The sequence below is a fragment of the Amia ocellicauda genome, chromosome 21 (genome assembly GCF_036373705.1).
Source record: "Amia ocellicauda isolate fAmiCal2 chromosome 21, fAmiCal2.hap1, whole genome shotgun sequence".
Lineage (NCBI taxonomy): Eukaryota > Metazoa > Chordata > Actinopteri > Amiiformes > Amiidae > Amia > Amia ocellicauda.
Window position 1 is genome coordinate 3,931,215 of NC_089870.1, and position 18,087 is coordinate 3,949,301.

An 18,087-nucleotide genomic window follows, 5' to 3' on the forward strand; every position below is an offset into this window, starting at 1 on the left:
AGTTCCAAATTCCAACCCAACTACATAAAGACCCCCCACCAATCCCAGACTGAGCTACAACTGGCATCAGACCAAACAATCCCCACAAAAGGTCAAACCCTTCCAAACCCTACAACTTTCTTCCAACCAGGGAAGTTCCTCTCCTCTGTCTACCTCGTTTCACCTGCCACAACCTTCTTGACATTCCAGTCCCAGACTGCTTATACCACCCTCCACAACCTAAACGCCACCCCTGCTCTACATTGCCGCAGACACTGAAATTGGAATAGCTATTGCCAAAACTTTCCATGATTTTGAAACCGGTGTACATCAGACCATATCAGATCCCCTCCTACGAATCGGTTCAAAAAAAAATTTGAAAAGCTAAATGAACGGGGCCTGATCCGAACTCTCTCATTTGGCCTGTCCTGAAGCCCACTGGGAAATGGCGACTGACAATAGACCATCAAAGTGAGGTTTGCCAACAATAAAAACGCACCCAATACCTAGCAGAACTCCACGACTGCACCAGAAACCAGCCCCGATGGCAATGAACCCTGGCCTGAGGAGACCCCAGCTCCAAATCCTCACTCATGCCATGAGGATTACATTGTGTACATTGACTGAAGTGCCCACCACAAGATGGGGGAACTAACCGCCGGCATTGGACTTTTCTGGGAGACCAGCAGAATGCTCCAAACTTTCCAATTAGGCCAAAACTCAAGCCAGTATGTGGAAGTAGTGGCTGTCCTCCTCATCTTCCAAACAGCCATCCAACAAAACATTAACGAATTCACAATCTGCAACCGCCTCGGATTATGCCAAAAGAAGTTGTCGACTACCTTCCTAGCTGGAAGAAGAATGACATCAAGAAAACTGATGGTAAACCAGTGGCAAATGCTGATCCAATACTCACCATTGACCACCTAGTAAACCACAATAATCTGAGGACCTACTGGAAAACGTTGGAAGTCCACTCCAAGAAAGAGGTGATGGACAAAAAGGGCAACGACTTGGTTGATCAATTCGCCAAGGATGGAGCACTGACTGGACAGTTATGGGAATTTCAACCAGAAGAGCCCACCACAGTCCAAGTCATCACACGAAGACAGGCAAAGCCAGCCAAGATGTTAACCTATCCACACACATCGTAGCCCAACTATACCACGATGACTTCCCAGCCGACTTCTTACAACTACAAGAGGACTCAACCTACCAAAAGTTACAGAAAAACCTGCCAGATCCAGCCACCTACCCGCTCACACCAGATGAACTGTATACAGATCTACGTGCAACGTACTGGCATCGTGAAGAACCTGACAGTAAGTTAACTCGATGGTTATTCATTTTACAGTTGTGAAATATGCTTTCATTCCTTGTCAGAATGGGTTTCTCGATTCTTACAATCACAGGTTCAAGAGTGGTGTTCACGTGATGGGTTTCCAGTAACAGTGGCACACATGTTGTGATCAGCGTGAAGCACATGATGTCGACAGAGCAAGTGGCAACCATTTCCCTGGTCCCAGAGGAGGAGGCAGTGAGTATTCTAATAGTTTTTCTGGGTCCCCCATTTCAATGCAATGCAGATGGAAGGAAGATGTGAAAAGGCCTCATTTGCACTCTTGTGGACACGACAGGCCCTGTTATTTATAGGGTCAAATGTATAATGTATTGTGTGCCTGTAGCTCATTGCTCTGACCATTAAGCAACATCTCCAAATATAATTGGATGTCCTTTTTAATACTCCTTTGACATTATAAACAGGACCTATGTTTTGATTGTTCCCCCCCAATAGAATATGAATAGTGGATATTCGGGGTGGGTGGGTGGGGGTCTGCATGATCTGTTAAGCGCTTGTGTGTTGCACAGTTGATGTGCACTGTATACAGGCATGTTATGGAATTGCGCTGTAATGACTAATGATTTGGTCACAAGGATGGGGTGACAGGAACAAGGAATACAAAAAGTTACTTGAATACTGTTGGAGATGCTACATGGGATAGAATCTGAAGTGTACTAGAGCAGTCCTTGTCACACTGGTGCATCTGCCAGGATACACCTCCATGCAATTGGATAAAACTACCAAATACCTTTAAACACTGAATTCTAAGTTTCGTGAAAATTAGAGAAGTGGTCTCACTTCTGATGCACTTCTCTCATTTTCATGATTTTGGGAAAAAAATATCTAACCTTAAACCCTAACCCTTACTCTACTCAATCCCAAAATTACAATTCCCATTACAGGACATTTTCAAACATGCTCAGAAAGGTTCACATTCCCGATGGGGAAGTAGAGAATCATCCTATAAGTGGCCCCCATGCTTGGATTGTAGCTTTTTCACCATTTTCAGATGTTGAAAAAGCTAAGAAATGGCACAATCTTCATTTTGAATGGGAGGCTATGGGGTACATTTTAAAAAGTCAAAAAAATGCTCAAAATGGTTAACAATTAACCCTGGGGCAGTAGAGAATCAACATATTAGCGTGATATTTATTTGTGAATTAAATTACTTTTTCACAGTTTTAGGGGGTTTGAATCTGGGTGTCCCCCTCTCCAATGCAAATGGGAAAATGCCTTAATTTTGGGTCTCTCTTATGGACTCTACAGGCCTCCTGTTATTTATATGGTCAGAATAATAATGTATTGTGTGCCTGTAGCTCATTTCTCTAACCAACACATTCTTAACTTCCTAATAGAATGTGATGTATTAAATGTCTTTATAGTTATTCAAGCTATGCATTTACAAATAAATACATACAAAACACACACCACTTTACAGGAAAAGCATACTACTTCCCAGATCAGTCAGGTAGCCCACCAGGAAAGCTATCTCTCCCCAAAAAGGAGCACAACCACTCACATGCCTGGTGGGGGGCAGCTGAAAAATGTTTTATTTATTTTAGATTTATATTTACCAAGACTCATTGAAGATTAACAAAATGCTAGGGTATATTGTCAAAAGTGTAGAATTGAGAACAAGGGCAGTAATGTTCAGACTGTACAATGCACTAGTTAGAGCTCATCTGGATACTGTGTACAGTTCTTTGCTCCACACTTCAAGATATCGCTGCTCTAGAAGCAGTTCAGAGGAGAGCAACCAGACTTATTCCAGGTCTGAAGGGAATGTCCTACTGAGAGACTGAGGGAACTGAACCTTTTCACCCAAAATCATGAAAGGCATCGACTACATCAAACCAGAGGAGCTTTTCCAGATTAGCAGGGACACACAGACATAAGAATGGTAAGAAAGTTTACAAAGGAGAGGAGGCCATTCGACCCATTGTGCTTGTTTGGTGTCCATTAATAACTAAGTGATCAAAGGATCCTATCCAGTCAAACTTTAAATGTTCCCAAACTTTCAGCTTCAACCACATTGCTGAGGAGTTTGTTCAGATTGTGACGACTCTGTGTGAAGAAGTGTCTCCTGTTTTCTGTCTTGAATGCCTTGAAGCCCAATTTCCATTTGTGTCCCCGGGTCCGTGTGTCCCTGCTGATCTGGAAAAGCTCCTCTGGTTTGATGTGGTCAATGTCTTTCATGATTTTGAAGACTTGAATCAAGTCTCCTCTGTTCCAGGGTGAAAAGGTTCAGTTCCCTCAGTCTCTCAGTAGGACATTCCCTTCAGACCTGGAATAAGTTGGGTTGCTCTCCTCTGAACTGCCTCTAGAGTAGCGATATCTTTCTTGTAGTGTGGAGCCCAGAACTGTACACAATATTCCAGATGTAAGTAGATAATTTACTTTGACTGCAGGAAAATGCAGACAACTAAAAAGCCAACTACAATATTATCTCTGGATCATGGAGCTTATGAAAAAAACAAGAACAAAACACTGAATTGAGTTGCATGGCATGGTATTCTATCCATGTGGGGTGCTGGAGAATCAGGCAGACCCTTTGAATGGTCTGATCAGACTCGAGTCCGAAGAATACTTTAAAATGTGTCTTTTGATGAAGTGTGAGAGTCTGAAGCAGTAGATCATACACTTCAACACTGATGTCTTACACATTGGGTTGGGATAGAATGTGTTGATTGTCTGCAGGGATGACTTTTTATTAATGTATTCAGCAATAATGCAATACAGCTTGTCGTATAGACTAGTGTAACATCCAAGTCTAATATTCCAATATAATTTGTAAAATGTAGATTAAGTGGTTGGTATTTGTTCCTCAAATAGTAAAAAAAAAAAAAAAAGGGAGAAATAATCAGTCTGCATGTCTCAGTTTTACATTCTGACGTTGAGGGAATACATTACAAATGGTGCAGTGAAATGGTACTAATTTGGAGTTGTTTTTTTAAATAATGTTTAAAAGAATTACTGCTCGGTTAACCTTTGGTGGATGAAAATGATAATTAAGAACCACTATTTGTTGTTGTTATCAGTGAATGTGATTGGCTTATCCAATGGCTTCAGATTTGTTTTCCAAAGTTGAACACTGCCATTCCAGAAGGAGTTCATGGGAGGCTTCGGATTTAGGCATGGGGAAGTTATGGTCCACGCTATCAACACTCTCACCATTTGTGGTAATAGTGATGAGGACTGTTTCAGGTTTAAATCCACTTGATTCCCCTGCCAGTTACAAATACAAAATCCATGACTTGAAGGCAACCTTGTCTTATGTAGACTCCAGCAGTCCCTTACTGCTCTAAAGTGACTGCTGTAATGTGGAGGTCCATTTTCTTATGGACAAAATACAATCCAAATCTTAACAGGTTAGAGTACAGAGCTTTATGATGTGAATAGACCTTGATACCATTTAAAATGTCAACCAACTAAATGCTAAACTACATTCATCCTGGGCCATTTCTGATACTCATAAGCAGTGTTTTCGAAAAAGAGGTGGTTCTGTCATTTTTTCATTTAACTTTATTTTCCACAAGGGGGGGGGGTAGAACCTAAACAATGACAAGCAGGGACACTGCTGTTGAGCTAAAGGATTTAGTTAAACCTCTTCATATGCAGGAGACATTGTTCACAAAAAAAAAAAAAACTAAACTCACGGAGTACTAGAGCTAGCAGAGCCTGCATTTGGATGCAATTACTTTTTCATTTATATCTTTATTTGCATTTGTGACTTCCAAACAACAAAAACTAAATAAATATATTTTAAAAAGGGATCAAGTGAATTTCAGATTCTCCCTTTCACCATTTTCACATAACACATTTATTTTAAAAAGTAGTCTAATGGGTTTTTATAATTACTTTTAAGAAGTACATAAACTTGCAAATTTGGTTTCCTGACAGAAATTGTATTATTGTGCCATTGTTCTTGCAAACGCACACTTCTCATTGCCGAGAGGAAGCTCAATAAGCCACCTAGTCACTGATACTGTGTTTAAAGTCTCTATTAAGGCATAAGGAAATGATAATCTTGGTAGCTGGGCTGCACTGAAGATGACTGGCAGATGTTATAAATCAAGCCCTGTGTATTTGCCATTTGCCATTTCAACAAAGGGCCCTACTTCTAAAACAAAAGCATGACAACCCATACACGATTCCGTGTGTGTGTCGACACGTTACATTAGGAGTTACATGTCAGATTAGTGATCATGCACAAAGCAGATCATAATCATATACAAAGTAGTTTGTATTCTCACCTGGCAATTTGTTGTGCTAAATGTGTCTACCTAATCACCAGAGATAGCGTAAGTCAGAATTAAAATGCTTCTCTGGCCAGTATTAGAACAAAAAGTATTTGAAGTACACTCAAAATGTCCACTGCAGCAACTTTTATTAAAAGTATTTTTATAGGGTTAAGAAACACCATCTCTATATATACAAGAAAAGAAAAAAAGAGAAAAGGAAAAGACAGCTGAAGTAATAAAAGATGAAAAATAAAAAATAAAACCCAGTCTTCATATCTTTATATTTAAGGTTATTTTCCCTGATCACGTTCCAGAACTTTCCATTCCTGCAATATCCCAGTGAGAGCTGTAGTTCAGTTTAGTGTTGTAAAATGCCATGCAGAACTGCTTTCATTTTACAGAGAGCTTTGGAAGATTATCAGACAGGGCGAGGGGAAAGGTCATCAGAAACACCAAAATCCATTGCCCATTATGTTGTGTGCAAATCGCTGGCCCCAACTCCTTGAAAGGTAGGTTATTCTGATGTTAAGCAGCTTTTTAAATCTTTTTTATTATTTTTTTTTTATAAATAAATGTCCATTAGACACAACCTTCTATCTTCCACCTGGGTGGTCGTGGTGCATTTCCGGCGTGTATGTTAGGAGTACAATCATTACCCAGAGGTGCAGAAGGGCCTAAAACACAAAAACAAAACCATTTTAGAAGCGACAAGGATGGTACTGTGGAGTCAAAATCTACCTTTCCCACACTGGAGGCAAGAGTAGATTGCTGTATTGATTTAATTATCGATTATTATTAACAGAGGTCGTAACTCTTCTTATGTACAGTGAGGGAAAAAAGTATTTGATCCCCTGCTGATTTTGTACGTTTGCCCACTGACAAAGAAATGATCAGTCTATAATTTTAATGGTAGGTGTATTTTAACAGTGTGAGACAGAATAACAACAAAAAAATCCAGAAAAACGCATTTCAAAAAAGTTATAAATTGATTTGCATGTTAATGAGGGAAATAAGTATTTGATCCCCTATCCCTCGGTCTGGGGCTCCATGCAAGATCTCACCTTGTGGAGTTTCAATGATCATGAGAACGGTGAGGAATCAGCCCAGAACTACACGGGAGGATCTTGTTAATGATCTCAAGGCAGCTGGGACCATAGTCACCAAGAAAACAATTGGTAACACACTACGCCGTGAAGGACTGAAATCCTGCAGCGCCCGCAAGGTCCCCCTGCTCAAGAAAGCACATGTACAGGCCCGTCTGAAGTTTGCCAATGAACATCTGAATGATTCAGAGGAGAACTGGGTGAAAGTGTTGTGGTCAGATGAGACCAAAATTGAGCTTTTTGGCATCAACTCAACTCGTGTTTGGAGGAGGAGGAATGACCCCAAGAACACCATCCCCACCGTCAAACATGGAGGTGGAAACATTATGCTTTGGGGGTGTTTTTCTGCTAAGGGGACAGGACAACTGCACCGCATCAAAGGGACGATTGACAGGGCCATGTACCGTCAAATCTTGGGTGAGAACCTCCTTCCCTCAGCCAGGGCATTGAAAATGGGTCGTGGATGGGTATTCCAGCATGACAATGACCCAAAACACACAGCCAAGGCAACAAAGGAGTGGCTCAAGAAGAAGCACATTAAGGTCCTGGAGTGGCCTAGCCAGTCTCCAGACCTTAATCCCATAGAAAATCTGTGGAGGGAGCCGAAGGTTCGAGTTGCCAAACGTCAGCCTCGAAACCTTAATGACTTGGAGAGGATCTGCAAAGAGGAGTGGGACAAAATCCCTCCTGAGATGTGTGCAAACCTGGTGGCCAACTACAAGAAACGTCTGACCTCTGTGATTGCCAACAAGCGTTTTGCCACCAAGTACTAAGTCGAAGGGGTCAAATACTTATTTCCTTCATTAACATGCAAATCAATTTATAACTTTTTTGAAATGCGTTTTTCTGGATTTGTTTGTTGTTATTCTGTCTCTCACTGTTAAAATACACCTACCATTAAAATTATAGACTGATCATTTCTTTGTCAGTGGGCAAACGTACAAAATCAGCAGGGGATCAAATACTTTTTTCCCCTCAGTGTAAGTTGCTTGATGCAGTCTTTTCACAATGTGGAAGACAGTAAAGAAATACATTGGGGACTGACATTTTTCTAATTGAGATTGGAGGTAAAACACTCACCATGTATATAATTACAAACACTCTTGCGATTGGGTAACGTCGGAGGAATATCCCTAACCGAATGCTGGAATAACAAAGAGAATCCGTAAACACAGATGCAACAGGTTGGTTCGCAACAGCATGACCCTTAATAGAAAATACAGGCCTCAATAAATAAAAAAAGGTAAAATATCTAGAAACTGCAAATTTGGGTTTCCTTCCATGCAGGCTATTGTAGAAAATGATGTTCACCACGTTGCATAAGAAAGACACCGATACTCTTGAGATTATTTAAAAATGAGCAACTGAGAAAATCTCTCTAGATTACAATTTGATGCAGGTATTAAAAAATGATAATACTAAAAGGACCAGATGGAGAATTAAATTAGGCATTTTTAGGATAGAAAATAAAATCAGGAAGCAAACCGATGAACTAGATTAACTGATTGGCCTTCTATCATTTGTACTCTTTATAATGCATGAAAACATTTATCAACAGTTTAACCTAACTATAACATTACTCAAACGGTAATACAGCAAACAGTACACTAATCATGTATTTTGTTTCCTCACGATCAAGCACCATTTAAGCTTCAAAAAACAATATATGCGGTTTACCTAAATCTGTCTATAGTACTTGCTGCATTGCGAACTTTCCCATACATCCCTGCGGCTGGGCTTTCTGTGTCGCTGAAAAGGATGGGCACAGTCCTCAATCGAGCACCTTCAAGAGAAACGAGGAACAAAACGCACACAAATGTCACAATGTTATGTTTTTCCATACATTTTTTTGAGTAGTAATTGTTAGAACAGGGTTTGCAGGATGTGTGGGTGGGCACCAGCAGCCAATACAACATCGCCCCAAGTGACTGGTGGGTAGCTGGTGAGGTTGGTGGCTTATACATGGGTGGGGTGCGGCAGGTGAACACCGAGGGGTGGCAGGAGTGGTCTTACCGTCGTTCCCCTCCATGCCTGCCATGTTGATGGTGGGGCCGTTGCCCGCGCTGCCCTGCACGCTCTTCAGCTGCTGCTCCAGCCGTTCGAGCTGAAAGACCAGAGAGCTCTTCTCCGTGCCGAGGGCCTCCAGCACGGTCTGCTTCTGGATCAGGGTCTCGGTGAGCTGGTGCAGCCGGTTCTCCAGCTCCGCCTGGCTGCTGGAGCTCAGTGTCTTGTTGGTGAGCTGGAAGGCGGGGGAAGATGGCAGGGGTGCAAGATTCCAGATTATTTGGTGATCGTGGGGAGCCTTATCTTGTACACATCAGAACCAACTTGAACAACACAAGTTTGTGTCTCGGCCAGAATTTATAACAGAAAAAACATTGAAACCGCAGCAGTGTAAGTACAATGAATAAAAAACACATGACGTTCCTAACCTGATTCCGCAGCTTTTGAATTTCTTCCTCTCGGTCTTTGATCCTGCTCTGGAGAGTGTTTTTAGTTCGGTGCAGTTCTTCCTCCATGTACTGAAGCTCCTATAAAAGCACAAAAACTATTTTTTTTCATAAAATCGACATCAATACCAAATTCAACTGTTGACTCTTGCTTTAAAGGACTATGCATGCAGGCCTCGGGTTTTCTCCCACTGATTTTGTTTTCAATCGCATTTCGATACAAATGACATCAGTCAAAATATACTCTGCAGATGCTCTTTGAAAATAATGATCGTGGGCACTGTCAAAACATCACACACATCACAGTTAAGCAGACTGCACACAGCTCTTTCAGTCCTTTATGTCTGCTTTTTGTAACAAGAAAAAACATTTCATTGGACCAATAGGTCAAAATATTATTCTATTAAAACTGCCAAAATTCATGAATAAAAAGGACCTTGAAAGGGTGCGGTCTGCTTACCTGGGTTTCAGAAAACAAGTCTATTCATAGTGTTCACTTCAGGTGTTTCACGGCGGGATCTTTGCCAACCTGTTTCTGTCTCTCCAGCTCGGCCTCCACTTCCTGTTTGGCCCTGCTCAGGGCGCCGAGCTGCTCCTGGAGCTCCTGCAGTTGCTCCCGGGCCGACTCGGACTCTGCCAGCTGCTGACTCTCCAGGTCCTGTGATTTGTGGAGGAAAACAAGCTTGAAAACCAAACTCCACCGTTTAATGTCATAAATGGCCTCGAGAAAGGGATCCTTAAACAAGGTAAGAACAGTTACACTTGTCAGATGGAATGTTATCTTTCCCATTGTCATATTTTTTCCATTTTTGATGGCAGATAAGCACACTACCAGTTATTTAGAAATACAGTATTTCATCTGGAAAAGCTACCCTATACAAAAACACAACACACAGATTTTTTTTTTTTTTTTTTGCCCTGAATTCTAGCCTGCAACACACCTAAATTGCACTGGGAGTGTCTTTCACTTTAAACATAGAAATGTAGCCTTTCCAGCTTAGGTATTAGGTAGTAGGTCTACACTCTCCATTTCTGCCACCTACTGTACTATTTATTGTATTTCATTGTACTTGCACTATGTGTAATCTAGGTGTAAAATCATTGGAACCCTTTGTCAATCCACAGTTTGCACTTGGGCCCCTCATAGTATACATGCATGTATATTTATATACACTCACCTAAAGGATTATTAGGAACACCATACTAATACTGTGTTTGACCCCCTTTCACCTTCAGAACTGCCTTAATTCTACGTGGCATTAATTCAACAAGGTGCTGAAAGCATTCTTTAGAAATGTTGGCCCAAATTGATAGGATAGCATCTTGCAGTTGATGGAGATTTGTAGGATGCACATCCAGGGCACGAAGCTCCCGTTCCACCACATCCCAAAGATGCTCTATTGGGTTGAGATCTGGTGACTGTGGGGGCCAGTTTAGTACAGTGAACTCATTGTCATGTTCAAGAAACCAATTTGAAATGATTCGACCTTTGTGACATGGTGCATTATCCTGCTGGAAGTAGCCATCAGAGGATGGGTACATGGTGGTCATAAAGGGATGGACATGGTCAGAAACAATGCTCAGGTAGGCCGTGGCATTTAAACTATGCCCAATTGGCATTAAGGGGCCTAAAGTGTGCCAAGAAAACATCCCCCACACCATTACACCACCACCACCAGCCTGCACAGTGGTAACAAGGCATGATGGATCCATGTTCTCATTCTGTTTACGCCAAATTCTGACTCTACCATCTGAATGTCTCAACAGAAATCGAGACTCATCAGACCAGGCAACATTTTTCCAGTCTTCAACCGTCCAATTTTGGTGAGCTTGTGCAAATTGTAGCCTCTTTTTCCTATTTGTAGTGGAGATGAGTGGTACCCGGTGGGGTCTTCTGCTGTTGTAGCCCATCCGCCTCAAGGTTGTACATGTTGTGGCTTCACAAATGCTTTGCTGCATACCTCGGTTGTAATGAGTGGTTATTTCAGTCAAAGTTGCTCTTCTATCAGCTTGAATCAGTCGGCCCATTCTCCTCTGACCTCTAGGATCAACAAGGCATTTTCGCCCACAGGACTGCCGCATACTGGATGTTTTTCCCTTTTCACACCATTCTTTGTAAACCCTAGAAATGGTTGTGCGTGAAAATCCCAGTAACTGAGCAGATTGTGAAATACTCAGACCGGCCCGTGTGGCACCAACAACCATGCCACGCTCAAAATTGCTTAAATCACCTTTCTTTCCCATTCAGACATTCAGTTTGGAGTTTAGGAGATTGTCTTGACCAGGACAACACCCCTAAATGCATTGAAGCAACTGCCATGTGATTGGTTGGTTAGATAATTGCATTAATGACAAATTGAACAGGTGTTCCTAATAATCCTTTAGGTGAGTGTATGACACACACACACACACACACACACACACACACACACATATGCACAAATATATCTTTGTGTGTGTTTCACTAGAATTCTGGTTCCATATGCTACACCAATCATACAAGTTTTACATTGTCCCAAATAAAAAGATACAACTCTTATATAATATCAGAAAGCATTATGTTAATTGTTAAGAATTTCTTTATGACCGAGTAAATACTAATACAGGTATCCCCATGGTGACTGATGTTACATTCAGGAGCTCAGTCACCTGCAGGGAAGCATCGCTCTTAACCTTCATCATTGTGCCCAGAAGTGGAGAGTTAAACATTTCATAATGAGTAATCAGACTACAGAAACCGAATCAAGGTGAACAAACAAGTTAACCTGTATCTCAGAGCGGAGCTGCTGCAGCTGGCCCAGCAGTCTCTGGTTGTCCTCCCTCTGCAGGTCCCTCTCGTGCCGCAGCTCCTCCAGCTCCACGGCACCGGGGCTGTGGCCGTCCAGCCCATCCAGGCCTGAGCCCTCTTTCAGACTGCTGATCAGCTTCTCCTTGGACTTTGACACACAGCACAGCATCTCACTGCCCAGCATGGCAAGTCAATCACAGCACGGCTACATACGGTCAGTCAGACCAGAGTCTGCCACTAATTCTTCGCTGGAAGGCTGAAGTCCATGTTGTATATAAACTAGACTTGCCTGCTGGTTTACCAACCCTGAGTCTCAGGTCTCAGGCAATCAGAGTCTAGGAAACTCAACACTTGGTGAAAAATCGTAGGAAAACTTGGATGCTGTGAATGTGGCCTTGTATGGCCAGTGCGTGACATGAGAGTTTAAACTGAGGTCCTGTCTACTGAAGTACAGTTCTATTAACACATACTGCCAAGGGAAAAGCTTATCAAATTTGCCCAATCTAAATTCACACTCCTAGTCCCAACAAAAAGCCTTTTGGGCTGCACTGACCTGCAGGATTCGAGAGGCCTTCTGTTTGTAGTCCACCAGCTCCTGCTTGGCCATCTCTGCTGCTGCTTTAGCTACTTTGGCCTGCTGCTGGGACTCCTCCAGCCTCCTCTTGTCCTCCACGCTCTTCCTCTCAGCTGCGATCAGGGACTCGGACAGGACCTGCCGCTCCCCCTCCACCTTCCCCATTCGGGCAGCAAACTCGCTCTGAGGAACAACAGGAGAGGGACAGTACAGCCGTGACTACAACCCTGTGGATGCCCAGATCTGTATTTCAGGCTCTTCACGAACAAGGAACTCAAACCTACAAGAATGGCTCATACGCTTGATCAGGAACGTGGTGTCACCCACATAAGGTAACATAAGTGTTAGTGCGCTGTATGTAATACAAGAATGGTCATCGAGTAAGAGCTCAAACCTGCATCTGGCGATAGCTTTCCTGCTCCCTCTTCAGAGCCGCTTCGGTCTCCAGAACTCTCTCCTGCAAGGTCTCCAGGGCCTGGTTATGTAGGCTGCTCCCCTCATTGTGGTCTTGGAGGATCCTTGAGGAACAGAGGAACAGAAGAACAGAAAAAGGGTGGTTGAACTTTAGTGTTGGGCTACAGAGTCTACAATGCACTCCAAATATCTCCATATGGAACTTAATATACATATTCACTTAAAGCACTAGACTTTATAGAAGACGGGCCTATTCCTGAAAGCCTAAACACCACACCTCTCACCTGGAGCGGTCACTCTGTACTTTCTCCAGGGCTTCAGTTCGCCCTTTGAGCAGTTGGTCAGCTTCGTCCAGTCGCACTTTGAGCACTGCCAGCTGCGCGTCCTTGGCGGAAGCACTCTCCGTGAGGTCGTCCACCTGCGACCGGAGCTCCCTTACGGTACGGTCTGTGCGTGACTGATCAGCGTTCCACTTCTCCACCCTGGCCCGGGCCTTGTTCAGTTCTGGGGGGGAAAAAGATACAATGGTCTCTCAGGGGAGAAACGCACACATCACCCCATCGAAAACACTCTAGAAATAACTGCAGCTCACGCAATAATCACAGTGATGGGAATCCGGTCACAATTTTATTCACACTCTTTCTTGTGTGTCTGGGCAGTCGCATGGCCAACTAGGGCCTGGACTAAATCTACCTGCAAACCTCACTATATTTTTGCAGTAAAAACGTGATCTATTTAGACCATGAAAGTGAGCTTGAATCCCTTAGATCTTTGTGCTTCTTAAGCTCTTTGTAGGCATTACCTTTGGGCAAATAAGTAGGCTAACAAGATGTATTAATTGAAAGAAGAAAGACAAGGCCCTGATTTCTGAAGCCTTCAATTGTTACAATAGAATACAAATTAATGTTTACTTTAATTAATGTTTTAGGATTGTATATAAATTGCCAACAATATTGCACAATGAAGCACTAGATCAGATGCCATCAGCCTGTTCAGGGCCTTCAATGGACTAAAGATTGGCACGCCTTGCACTCTCCTACCTTCCTGCGTATCCTTGGATCTCTGGATGAGCACAGCCATTTCCTGGTTGAGAGAGGACACTTCGGTGCGGAGCAGCTGGTTCTCCAGACGCAGGCTGGACAGCACCTGGCTCTGCCCATCATCTTTCACAGGAGGAGCTGTGATTTCCGGGGCGAGCGGCTCCTCTTTAGCTGGTTCCTGGGGCACTGCCAGGCCTGAGTCAGAGCTCTCAGGGGTGTCTGGGAAGAAATAGCACAGTATGAGAGCCAGGGGCTTAACTTAAAAAACTAGTCTATATAAAATCTAAAGTAAAACATTTTTCTTTTAGAAGTATCTCGCCAAACTATGCATTTCATCAGCTGTGACGAGGTCGACTGAAGTATACGCTCGCTGTGCGCAAATGAAAACACAGAGAGCACAGGCAGAACCAAAAATAGTCTGTAAATAAGGAAGTATGTGGAAACTAATTTCTCACAATTACCAGTAAATTAACAAAGTTATTGAGCTGCTTATTTACTATTTATAGTAATGTAAGACTACAAATGACTAACGTCCCAGCTTTTAAGTATTTAAAAGATCTAGCCAGCTTTTGAGAGTCAGCGTTTTTCGACCATTTGCTCCTAGCAATTGTGCTATGCTAACGAAATGAAGAATTCAAATTCTTTTGACTCACAGAATTAAAAAGGTTTCCATGGATTCATAACTGTGGGTGAGTAAGCAATCAGGCTAAAATGCCAACAAAGAGCACATACAAAGAGAAGCACTATTGCAAAATTAAGCCAGTTCAGGCTGTTTTCACAGATCCTCTGGCCTTTGCAAAGGTTATTACAAAAAAGACAAAATGCAATGCTCGGTTACACTTCCAATTATTAAAATTATTGCAATTATTATTATTATATACAAATATAAACAGTGGCACTCTTCTTATAGCTTTATATTCCTTAGTGTTTCACCGTTTTCTCCAATAAATGTTGGTCCACGAAATCACAGAAAATGTTTAAGAGAAAGGCTAGTCAAATACTGACATGAAAATGTAATCTACTGATATACTGCGAGATACCAGGAAGGTTTTATAGTGACCATCCTTTCATTTCAATTGCTGAACCCCCTCCCCTCCTCTCCATTACCTTGGCCCGGGTCTTTGCTGGAACCTTCCTCTGAGGTCTTGACGCTCTGGGTGCTGATGGAGATGGAGCCCAGGCTTGAAGTCCGAGACAGGCCCTGAGAAGAGGAGCAGGGCTTGTCCTTTTTGGCGTCCAGCTTCCCATTCAAGGACTTGTCCGTGCTGTTGAGGAAATCAAACAGCAGGTCGTCGTCGGGCTCTGTCTTTTTAGGCCGCACAAATTGAGAGGAAGGCCTGGAGGAGCCTCCATCAGTGTTGGTGGGGGTATGGGTGCTTGCAGAGGTCCTTGGTGCCCCAGACACATTGGCAGTCCCTGCTAAGAGAGTTGCCTTCTGCTTTTTGATATTGCCCGCCACTGCTGATATGAAGCTGGGGGCCTCAGCAGGAGGAGGGAGGTGGGCATCCTGCTTTTGGTAAGCGGAGGTGTAATCGGAATAAGAGTCCTCGGGGTTGTAGGAGTTTGTTCCCCTGCCCTGTTGCTGCTGCTGCTGCTGCAGTTGTAGAAGCTGCTGCTGCTTGCTCAGAGCTGTGGCTGCCCCCTGGTCCACTTTGTTCAGGAAGTCCTCAGCCTTCCCCGCAAGTTCAGTAAACCAAGACATTCTGGACTCTTCTACAGACAGACAGACAGACAGACAGACATATTCACATAGTTAAATTAATAATCCAGACCGCTGCATACCAACCTGGTAATAAACTCCATAGAACAGGAGTGTCAGACTCCAGTGCTGGGGGCCACAGTGTCTGCTGGTTTTTGTTCCAGGAGCTCCCAATTACTTAATGTCATGATTTACTCAAGCAGGCTTATCTAAAGCTTTCAAATTTTATTTTTATAGCCGAGATTTTACAATTTGTTGATTACTCAAAACATTGAACCCACAGAACATTCTGAATAGAAGTGTTAAATTCATCCAGTTAATTGTTTAATTAGACCAATTAAGGAGCCAAGAGCTGTGGCTGGAGCAGCCCCCCAGGACTGGGGCCTCTGCCATAGAATATGCTACAACAACCCTGGATGACCACTTGCCTGAGGTTAATGTTTTATGATTATTTATTATTATTAACTTACTACAAAAAATGTCTGCAATTGTGTATTTCTCTGGTATCTCGTTTAACCTAACAACACTGACAGTAAGCTTTTATCATATGGAGATTGCAATGTAAACATTGACCCGCTTATAAAACAGCTCCATCTGGCTTTGGGTTACAATGTGTAAAACTCCTTTACAGTTAGGAGATTAAAACAAGCTAAGGCATCGACAGGTGCGAAATTGTCCTAAATGGGAAAAGTTCATAGTAACAGTAATAGAAAACATTGTGGCTTCCTATTGATGAAGGCATGATCATAACGTGTTTCTACAGTTTTCTAAAGTTTTTATATATTTTTAATCAGTCTTTTTTTAAATCCAGTAGTGCGTTTATAACTGCAGTTCCCGAAAGAAAAATAAATAAAGAGAAAGCCATCGGCAGAGGAATCCCCTGCAGGTCTCCTCCGTGGACTTGCTACGGGCCTTGTCGCCAATGCGCCCTCTACTCTTACCTGTTACGACACGGATCCGAATCGGTACAGGAGCTATAACGGTTTCTTTGTATCACCAGCAGCAAAGACGCAGCGGTGACAGTCACTGATTTCCAGCAGTTGGAGGGTTTTTGGTCTTGGTACGACTCGCTCATCCGCTGCTGTCATCAGCCCTCCTCCATCATCGCGATCCCAGAGGATCCTGGAGACGTGGACCAGGAACTACTGCGCAAGGACCCAAAACAGAGTGCCCTCCGCGCCGCCTGACTGAAATGAACTCTGGGCAGAGGGTGAAGCGTCAGTATCTGCGGTAGGGGTCGCTAACGAGACGTTGCTAATATTTAACTATATTCAAGGTTTGCGGTATAGAATAAATAACTAGCCTTGGAAACTGTATTGGAAAAAGTAAAGAGCACAGCTGTCTAAAATACTTATATATGATTAAAAGTTGTTAATTACAATTAACTTATTGACTGTAATGCTTTATTTGTAATGTTATGAATTCTTATATGTATTAAGGTAATGAACTTATTTTAATTGATGGTTCTATAGGAATATTGCTCTTAGATATATTGTTCTGTAGTGCGTTACCTCACATGGCCTAATGAATATATTACACAGTAGACCTTTCTTGTATACTGCATTCTACTTTTTGGAAATTACTCTACACACTGCGTAATTTGCACAATATATATATACATTCCTCTGCAGCTCAGTCATTCAAATATATTCGGATTATCACACATTGCCAAATTTCTGTTCATATTGTGTGGGCTTTTAAGATTGCAACGGTTGGGTTATAGGTGCATAGCTGTCAATCCGTTTTAACATACAATTCAGATTTAGCATGTATCAGTCTTATGCGTGATACAGAATGACAGTTTTTTATATATTTATTATTATTGCAGTAGCTTTTTCCAAGGTAGCATCACAAGACAAACTGAAAAAAATCGGAAGAGATACAACTGATGAGTGATGACTGTCACGAGTGATCTGCTACCAGGTTAAATGCAGTCATGAAATGATCAACCAGTCCACCAGGCGAGGCCACCGGCGGTTCGCAGTGCTCAATAAACAAGATCATAAAACTGTATAGTGCTGGTAAAATAGATGGTCACAAGACAGCCAAAAAGTGCAGAGATAGACATATCATTGTGAGAAAATGGGAACTGTGTTGTGTTTGCATAGAGTTTAGGCACATGACATATATAGGTCTTATTATAACCCATATTGAAAATAATGTATCAGATGAGACATCAGTTAAAGACTGGTATACACAGTATAATAGTTTTCCCGGTGTAGAAGCTTTAATTGTAAAGTTTAAATGGAAATCAGAACAGGTTATAAATGCTGAACATGTATCCCCTGTGGATAAATGAATAATGGTTGCTTTAGCACCTTTTATTTGGCCAAATATGATAGTATGCACATGTTGCTTAGTTAGAGTAACCTACAGTATTAGAAATAGCCTAACCTTCATCATTATGCATTACTTTAAAAGGGATAACGTACACAATTTAGAGGCAGTATTTCTCTA

The 18,087-nt window shown here is 42.3% G+C and overlaps 1 protein-coding gene across 1 annotated transcript; it reads right to left on the reverse strand.

Annotated features, from left to right (window-relative positions):
- Window positions 1-5,691: 5,691 nt before the first annotated feature.
- On the reverse strand, window positions 5,692-16,783 carry golga5 (golgin A5). Its single transcript, XM_066694334.1, has 13 exons — window positions 16,572-16,783; window positions 15,039-15,644; window positions 13,932-14,150; window positions 13,176-13,395; window positions 12,872-12,995; window positions 12,457-12,660; window positions 11,881-12,051; window positions 9,645-9,773; window positions 9,098-9,196; window positions 8,679-8,904; window positions 8,343-8,448; window positions 7,746-7,809; window positions 5,692-6,236 (listed from the first exon to the last, which is right to left on the reverse strand). The coding sequence occupies exons 2-13, from the start codon at window positions 15,631-15,633 to the stop codon at window positions 6,156-6,158; spliced, it is 2,238 nt and encodes a 745-aa protein (XP_066550431.1). The 5' UTR covers window positions 15,634-15,644; window positions 16,572-16,783; the 3' UTR covers window positions 5,692-6,155.
- Window positions 16,784-18,087: the final 1,304 nt, after the last annotated feature.